This window comes from Pholcus phalangioides, unplaced genomic scaffold (assembly GCF_987345545.1).
Source record: "Pholcus phalangioides strain wild (caught in Gottingen) unplaced genomic scaffold, Ppha-v1.0 ptg000017l_1, whole genome shotgun sequence".
Lineage (NCBI taxonomy): Eukaryota > Metazoa > Arthropoda > Arachnida > Araneae > Pholcidae > Pholcus > Pholcus phalangioides.
Genome location: NW_028301610.1, coordinates 2587414 through 2596844, shown reverse-complemented (window position 1 = coordinate 2596844; position 9431 = coordinate 2587414). Strand labels below are relative to the sequence as shown.

At 36.5% G+C, this 9431-nt stretch overlaps 1 protein-coding gene across 1 annotated transcript; it reads right to left on the bottom strand.

Moving 5' to 3' along the window:
* Window positions 1–3734: 3734 nt before the first annotated feature.
* On the bottom strand, window positions 3735–4653 carry LOC149072107 (uncharacterized). Its single transcript, XM_089246731.1, is given in 2 exon segments — window positions 3735–4166; window positions 4168–4653. Coding segments are annotated over 2 exon segments (918 nt in total).
* Between the last annotated feature and the right edge of the window lie 4778 nt (window positions 4654–9431).

The following is a 9431-nucleotide window of genomic DNA, read 5'->3' as shown; positions in this document are numbered from 1 at the left end:
CATCTTGTCCTTGAGCTACTCGTCCAATGCTTCCACCAGATCGCAAACGCTGATGCAAAACTTTGACATCAGGATCCGATTTCGTTGCTTGTGCAATTTCACGAGCAGTGATCGGCATTGTTTCAAGCTGTGTAACTTGAAATGCATCAGTTAAATCACTTGTAAAATTTTCATTCACATTTATTGGCAACCTGGATAAAGCATCAGCATTACTGTGTTTCCCAGTTTCACGATATTTAATGTCATAGCTGAAAGCACTTAGAAGCAATGCATAATTAAGCAAACGAGTCGCACTAAGAACAGGAAGTCCTTGTTTAGGCCAAAAAATATATAACAACGGTTTATGATCAGTCAGGAGTGTGAAAAATCTTGCATATAAATATAAATGATTCCTCAATAAATATATATAATATATAATTCCTCAGTAACAAATGGCGTATTTTATTCTGAACTAAAAAATTCCCTCGTGCATCCTATATTTAAAACTGGAGATTCCAATGATACTAACAACTATAGACCTATCTCGATTCTCCCGATTTTTTCAAAAATTCTAGAAAAGTGTATGAAATACCAACTGCTCAATTTCCTGAATCATCAAAAATTCTTTTCAGCCAATCAATATGGATTCCAAAAAAACAAAAATACAGAAATGGCAATTCTAAAATTAACGGGCTTGATAAACAATGGAATAAAAAAAAATAAATATTCAATAATAGTTTTTTTGGACTTAAAACGAGCATTCGATTATGTGGACCTAAACATTCTAACAAAGAAATTATATTCAGCCGGTCTAAGAGGAAATATGTTAGAATGGTTTAAATCATACTACTACACTAGACGACAAGCTGTCATAATAGAGAAAACAATTAGAAATTTTCAAGAAGTTAAAAAAGGCGTCCCACAGGGCTCGGTCTTAGGGCCGATACTATTTTTAATTTACATAAATGAACTGAGTAAACTAAATCTAAATGGTAACATTATATCTTTTGCAGATGACACAGTTTTATATGTTGAGGATACAGAAACACATAGTTTGGTTAAAAGAACAGAGAAAGACCTAACAAAAATAAATCACTGGCTAATTAAACACAAATTAAAAATAGATACACAAAAAACTAAATTTATGTGCACGAAAACAAGAAATATAAATGACAGTACGGAAATTCACGTAAAATTACACACTGCCAATCTCAAACTATATCAGTATGCAATTGTGAAGAAATAGGTAGAGTGTTCAATTATGAATACTTAGGAATAATTATACAAGATAACCTAAAATGGAACATACATAGTGAAAAAATGATAAAAAAAAGATAAAGTGATTTATAAAATTAAATACATTGTTGATAAAAACTTCTTGAAAGATATCTTCTATGCGTGGGTTTATTCAAATATAAATTACGGAATATGTGTCTGGGGAGGAGCATATTATGAAAACATACGCAATCTAGACAATCTTTACAATAAATTAAGAGAATTAATAAATGTTCCAACAGAAAACAAAAACATACAGTGCCACATATTGACACTGAGACAGAACTACATGTACAGAATTTATAAATTTATCATCAAAAACGAAGAATGGTTAGTAAAAAATGAAAATAGAACCTCGAATAGATATAAAAATATCTATCAAGTGTCTAAAAGTAACAAAACATCATTTCAAAAAAGTTTTTGTTACACCGCACCGAAAATAATGAACTTCATCTACTCTAGTAATGACACAAATAGTAATAAAAATACAGATTACAATGTCTTTATTATGATCAAAAACACAGATATTAATGCAGTACTTTGAAATAAATTATTGCACCAATGCATATTAATTATATACTAAAATACATCTAATGAAGGAAAGAGCTGTTGCTGAGGGACAAAATCATGTAATTAAAATCATATAGGCCTGCTGGAAGGACTTCATAGTCCCTTGGGGCTACATAGTGTATGTATTATATGTGTGTGTGTTTTTTGTGTCATATGTTATAACATATGTTTGTATTTGTATATTGTATTATATATTTGTATATTGTAATTCACTGTTTTGTTTGTTTTAAATTAAAAAAAATGAAATTTCTTGGTTCCCCAAACTGTCGCTAACGCTTCTTTATCAATTTGCGAATAATTACGTTCTGTAGAATTCAAAGTTCTTAATGCAAAAGCGATCGGACGCTCCGATCCATCTATCAAAATATGCGAGATAACTGCCCCTAAGCCAACAGTTGATGCAATCAGTGGCTAACACAATCGGTAATTCAGGATTATACGGCATCAAAACCCGGTCCGAGGAAACTTGTTTTTTTACAGCATCAAAAGTCCTCGCACACACCATTTAAAACGAGAATTTTTTTTCCTAAGGTGATTCAGAGGATAAAGTGTAGATGCTAAATTCGGCAAAAATCGTCTATAGTAGATAATTAATTACAAGAACGATTTCAATTCACTCAAATTTCTTGGTTGAGGAGCATCAAGTATAGCTTTGACCTTTTTTTTCACTTTGACGCAATCCGTTTTTATCGATCACGTGTCCACAATAGTTAATTTTATCAACTAAAAATTCACTTTTGGATAAATTTACACGTAATCCATGTTCAGTCTCAGTCGTTTCAACACTTCTCTCAACCTTTGATTATGAACAGCGATCGTAGGCCCGACAATTTTAATATCATCTAGATAAACATCCACTCCAGGAATATTTTTCGAAACATTTTCCATAGCACGCTGCCAAATTCTTGGTACAGTTTTAATACCAAACATTAATCGTTTACACCGAAACAGGCCTTTTGGAGTATTCAAAGTTAGTAATTCACGATCACGTTCATCAATTTCCATATGAAGATAAGCTTGAGCCAAGTTAATTTCACTAACAATTTAGCCATCACTCAATTTTGCAAAAATATCTTCTAAATGTGGCAAAGAACATCTTCCTGCACTGGATTAAGTAATTTTAAATTCACCACATATTCGTATAGATCCATCAGTTTTAATAACTGGTACGATCGGGGTAGAGAGAGAGAGAGCCCATTAACTAGAACAGCGATTCTCAACTTTTTTGACTCGCGGGGCCATTTTTAGTAAAAAAATTCTATGGCGGAGCCCCGTAGGCCCATTTATTAATTATTTATCAAAGTTACTGATTTATTTTTACTGTTTAAAAATATTTATAATTATTATTTTTAATTTTACCGTTTTTTTATTTTCCTCAAGCGGCCGCGGTGCCCCTGGACAGTGCGCGGAGAAGAGTTCTCCTGTTGAGAACCGCTGCACTAGAATATACCGGTTCAATAATATCCAAATTTTCCAAACGCCCCAACTCAGTCTCTGAACGCTTTGTTAACGCATATGGCAATGGGCGAGGCTTGTTAAACTTCGGTTTCACATTATCTTTCAAATATAGTATCGCCTTGGTTCCCTTGAATTTACCAATAACATTTTCAAAAACATCGGCATAATCCGACAAAATGTGTAAAACTTCCGCGTTTTCACTTTTGCATTTTACTTTATTCTTCACATCATTGATGTTATGAATTTCCTCCCAATTCAATTTGAAATTCGAGAACCAATCTAATCCAAATATTGGATCGACATCACGGTCAACTAAATGTACCTTTTGGATTTTCTCTTGATCATTATGTTAACTTCACCAGCAGGTTTAAGTCCTATCTATCCGCAAAAGGTTTTCAGCAACATTTGACATTCACGAATTTTGTGTTTAAAAAGAAGTCGCTTATACAAGCTCAATGGCATAATGGATAACGCATAATGAATACGCAAGCACCCGTGTCCAATTGCATTTTAACATTTTTACCGTCAAGTTCAACTTTTAAAAAAATGTTCCGATCAATTTTAAGCATATCATCCGTGCGCAATGTATGAACAGAATTTTCATCGACTTCATGCATTTTTGTCCTACAATGTCTAGCAATATGGCCCTTAAGATGACATTTATGACAAATTGAATTTTCATCTGGACAGTTATTAGCATAATGAAATTTGCTAGAACAACGAAAGCACCTACCTCTTTGTTGAGCTTTCTTAGGCGTATTTTCATTAGGCTTTTCCTTGGAAACAGTTTCAGGTATCGCAATTCGATGCACATTAGAAACAGACTTCTCCTGTAATTCAGCAGCATCCTTCGCTACAGTTTCCATCGCTGTCGCAATTTTCAAGGCATTAGCATATATAAGTCAGCTTATCTTCGCTCAGTAGTCGCGTTTGGATTGAATCATTATTCAAACCACACACAAATCGATCACGAAGACTGTCTGTTAAATAGTCTCCAAACTGACAATATTCTGCCAACTTCTTTAACGATGCACTGTAAGTCACAATTGTCTCCCCGGCACGTTGATTCAGCTTGAGAAATAGAAATCTTTCCGCTATGAGTAACGGAGCAGGTGAAAGCTGTGCTTGTAAAACCGCAACCAGTTCTTGAAATGACTTATCTTTCGGCTTTGCAGGAGTCACCAAGTTCCGCAACAATGTATAAGTTTTGTTCGGCAACAAAGTTAGCATCGTGGGAACATATTTATCAACCGGTGTACCAGTTGCTTCAAAAAACATCTCCAAACGTTCGACATATGTAGACCACTCATCATTAGCATCATTAAACGGCTCCAACTGCAAATTGGTTTTATGAGATTCAGGCTGCTCCATTTTCAAATTTACTTCGGGAAATTCAGAATTTTTGAACATCTTCAATTTTAATTTCGGGGTTCAAATTACTCCAACAACTCGTTGTCATTAAGATGTCCGAGTGATGCAAGGATCCGCAATGATCTAACAATAATTAATTTCTAATGCAACTATATTATTTTAACTCGCAGCTTGCAAGTACACAAACTAAAACATCGATCATTGAAGTTGAGATATATACGCGCACATTCAATTACAACAAACGGTTATATTTCTAGTTAAATTCCAACTCCGCGCACACTGTGCTTACTTTTTATAGCGAACTCGGCGCGCGCTATTTACGTCACGAACGAACATCACTTCATTTGCATCTTTGGTCATCACAAGACTGATTGGTCGATAGTTCCTGATATCATCTTTTTTCGCCTTTTTTGTGAAGAAGAACCATCATTGCGTTATTCCAATCTTCAGGCACATCCGATTTTGTGAGACAATTTGTGAAAAGCTAGACAATTGTAAAGCAGCTAGGATAACTCTTCTCCTGCTTCTTTTATAATGTCTATTGAAATCCCATCTTCACCTGGGCATTTCCCCTTTTTCATACATCTTATAGCCTTATAGACCTCTTTTTTCAGCCCAGGTGTTACTTGTATAAATTCAGCTCCACTTTCTTTTCTTCCTGCTCCCTTTCTTTTGTTCCGATCCTGTTCTTCATGTTTGTATAGAGTATTATAAAATTCCTCAACAATACTAATGATTTCATTTCCATCTTTTGTGATGGTTCCATCTTTCCTTTTCAGTGCAAAAATTTCCTTTCTCCCTACACACAGATTTCGTGTTGCTGATTTTAAGCTCCTATTATCTTCCAATGCTTTCTTTAAAATATCGCCATTAAACTTCCTGACATCTTCTGTAATCCGCTTTCGTACTGTCTAGCAGAGTTCTGTATATTCCACTTTTGATTTAGGGTCATTCTTCTTAATCTGAAGTTCTCTCCGTCCGGTCTTTCATAAGTTTCTTTGTTTCTTCTGCTATTTTCTTCACCGGTTTGATTTCTTTTTCTCCAGGGACTTATTTTGCTACTTCTTTTAGGGTAGTGGTAAAAGTTTTGTTAATCGTGGTGACATCTTGTTCATCCTCAGTGGTGTTATATAGTAAATCAAATTTATATCAATGTTCTTGAAGCTTTACCATATCGATCACAGTTTTTCTTATTTTGATAAGTTTCAAATCCATCAAACTATAAGTTTGATATATTTGATAGGTGGCGCTGGTACTAGCAAAATATGTGGAAATATGCAAATGAGACGGTTATAAGAATTTTCGCTCCTAATCCACAACAAGTTCACCGTTCTAAACCGTGTATGTATACCTGTTGCACTCTGCCATTGCTGGATTTGTGACTCGCCTGCAATGTGTTATCCTCTGTGGTGGTGGTCATGTGGAACACATACTGCTGTAATAAACGATTTGTAGGCATTCTGTTCGTTATTTGCATATCGTATATTTTCTTTGACTTGTGTCCGTCTGCACCACCTATCGGTTGTTTTTTGAGTTATTTTTTTCCTGTCTTAAAAATTCCCGTGGCCTAGCGATGCTAACCCTGCAAACCGTTTCTTATTTCGGTTATTTTCCCGGTTTTTATGAATTTTTAAAGTTTCTACGGACGTTTTGTCCACGCTGTATATAAAGTGATTCCACGAAGATGGGAAAAACTTTAAGAGGTGATAATATACACCAATACAAACAATTGTAATCAAAGAATGCATAAAACGAAACGCGCGTTCCGAAAAGGCCGCTCCGCAAACGTTAAAACGGCATTCCTGTTGAAATTTATCGGAAGAAAAAGAACACCATGCATGCAAATGAAACCTGGGGAAGAAGAAACCGTATGCAAATCTGCGTGACAGTGCATAAATGCTGAGGACGCTAGCCATGAAAGTTTATTCCAGCGTGCAACCGTTCTAACAGTTGTACCGTACGGGATAATAGTGCACTTTAGCAATACTGAGTACGCGCCTTCTATTCACTGTGATGCAGATTTGCATACTGTTTCTTCTTCCCTATGTTACATTTGCATGCATGGTGTTCATTTTCTCCCGATAAATTTCTACAAGAATGTCGTTTTAACGTTTGCGGAGCGGCCGTTTGGAAACGTGCTAGCGTGTTTACGTTTCATGTTAGACCATGCATTCTTCAATGACAATTGTTTGTATTGGTGTGTACTATCAACTGTGTTAAATTTGTCCCCATCATTTCTGAATCACCCTGTGTAATATATAAAAATGGACAAAAATAGAAACAAAAAAGTTTAGTTGTACACTAGAAGCATAATTCAGCAGAAATAGAAACTCCATTGAAAAGTAAATAGATTGACGGAATAGTGTTGATTTGAAAAAAATAAATCTATCTCTTGATTCTTCTTCAAGGGGACACACCACAGAGAATAGCCGAAATTATGAAAACATTTCTGGTAGTACCTTGGATTTAAGCCTAAAAAGGAGGTACTAATTCCCCTACGTTTGCAATGTGTACATTGGAATTTGGTCACACACAAAAAAAAGCAATAAAATATACAAAGATAAACATCACCACACATAAATGAGCGTAGATACAAATAAGCTATGCAGAACTAACTGAAATAACCACTTTAAATTGCTTATATATATATATATATATATACGGGGTGATTATAAAAAAAAACTATCCCGACATATGGGCCCCTAACTATCATACCATTCACAGAAGCTGCATGAAATTTTGGCATAAAGTATTTTGAGGTAGGCGCTCAAGAATGATATGGAAGACAACAGTGTCACTCTAACAGTTACGGTTACAGTGAGAAAATTTCGAAAATATCAAATGGCAACACCAAGTTTTTTGTATTGGAATGCGATCTCCATACTGAAAAACACTAAATAGCGTTGGAATGGCACCTGTAGCACGTAAATACCCGAAGCTAGGCAAGGAAAAAGTAAAAAGGACTTTGCCTTGTGCACCAGAGCATTAATGTTCGTTTCATTCGTCACACCGTTTCTTCGGCTGAGATCCCAGCCTGATTAGTCCTCCACAAGGTGATGTGGAAAATTTGTGAAACACAATAAAATGCTTTATTTTATGCTGCTTCTCTGTCCTTATTGGTTGTCCTCACTTTTAGCCTATCTACCGCCGGTGATTTTCATGCTACAGTTGCCGTTCGAACGCTATTTAGGGTTTTTCACAATGGAGATCGCATTCCAATATAAAAAACTTGGTGTTGCCATTTGATATTTTCGAAATTTTCTCACTGTAACCGTAACTGTTAGAGCGACACTGTTGTTTTCCATATCATTCTTGAGCGCATACATCAAAATACCTTATGCCAAAATTTCATTCAGTTTCTGTGAATGGTATGATAGTTAGGGGCCCATATGTCGGGATAGTTTTTTTATAATCACCCTATATATATATATATTATCGTGTGAGTCCTTATTAAGTCCATATCTTGTGATGAACAGGACTTTTCGTGTAGAAGAGACAGCACGTTGATTATAATGACTTTTCGGGCACACACCGAGTTGAACGGCCTTAGCTGCCTGTTTTAAGTGTTGCTGTTAAGTGTTACAACAACAACAGCCTCGACCTCAATCAGTCATATGTAGGTTTTGCAAGGTGATATTTCCCTAGTTTAGTGGAATTTTAGCGGGTAATTTCAAGTGTGAGGGTTGTTCAAAGAGGGGTAGTTTAGAGTTCGAGGTAGAAGCGTAACGGGAGAGTAAGGCTTTTAAAGACCCCGTAAATAATGGTGCTACCTGTCGATGAAGAAGTAATCTCCATGAACAAAGACAATTCAGAGGGAGAATGTGTAGTTGCAGATAAGGTAGACGGAGATAGTGATAGTGATGTAATTATAGGGGATTCTATGGTTAGGGAACTGGGGAACAGATTGTGTAGGCACTTCCGGGGTTTCGTGCGTTGCCGTCTTCCGAAGGAGAAGATAAACCACGCTCGAACATTTCTAGTAGGCGTAAGGTCCCTAGGAGGATTATGTGTGGGAACGAACCAGGTAGGAGCGAATATTGATGAGTCTCGGTAGGTTCGAACCCCCTTGACGCACAGTGGTTGTCGGAAGAATTTGGTTTTCTGTGGTTTCTAACTGAGACGTGAATGCGAGCCTGTCTCCCATTTGAAAGAAGTCTCTCGGAGAGACCAAGCAAACCTACCACACGGTACTTGCATAACATGAAAGTTCAAGCATTTAACATCCTTACTTCAAAATATAAAAATATAGAACACAGATGGCAGCACAAAGAAGAACACCAAACAATAACGACTCTAATAGCATAAATACCTTATGATGATACATGTACACAGTGCCGTAACTAGCAATTCCTGTGGCCTGTGCAAGAATTTTCCTTTAGGCCCATTCTGAGGCCCCCTTCCAAGAGGGCCCTGTGCGGGTGCACCTGTTGCACCAGCCTAGTTACGGCACTGCATGTACATACACTCACACAACACGTTCGACGCGTACTGATTCGTTAGAAATTCCTCAGAGCAATGTATACGAGTTGCATGTATGGGGTTAAGTAGTAGTAGTAGTCATAGCATCGGGACTATCCACTCGGGAGAGGGTTCAGATGTGGCAGTGATTCCAGTACTGCCAAGGGGTAGTAGGGCATTTAGGAGTAGGATCCAGCATTTCAACTCGGGCATCTGCTCCTCTCTTAGGGTTACGTTTTTGAGCTCCTCTGAAATTCTGGAAATTATCATCAAAAGGCAATTGGTGAAGTGGATAGACAAGATTAACGTATTATCGGAGA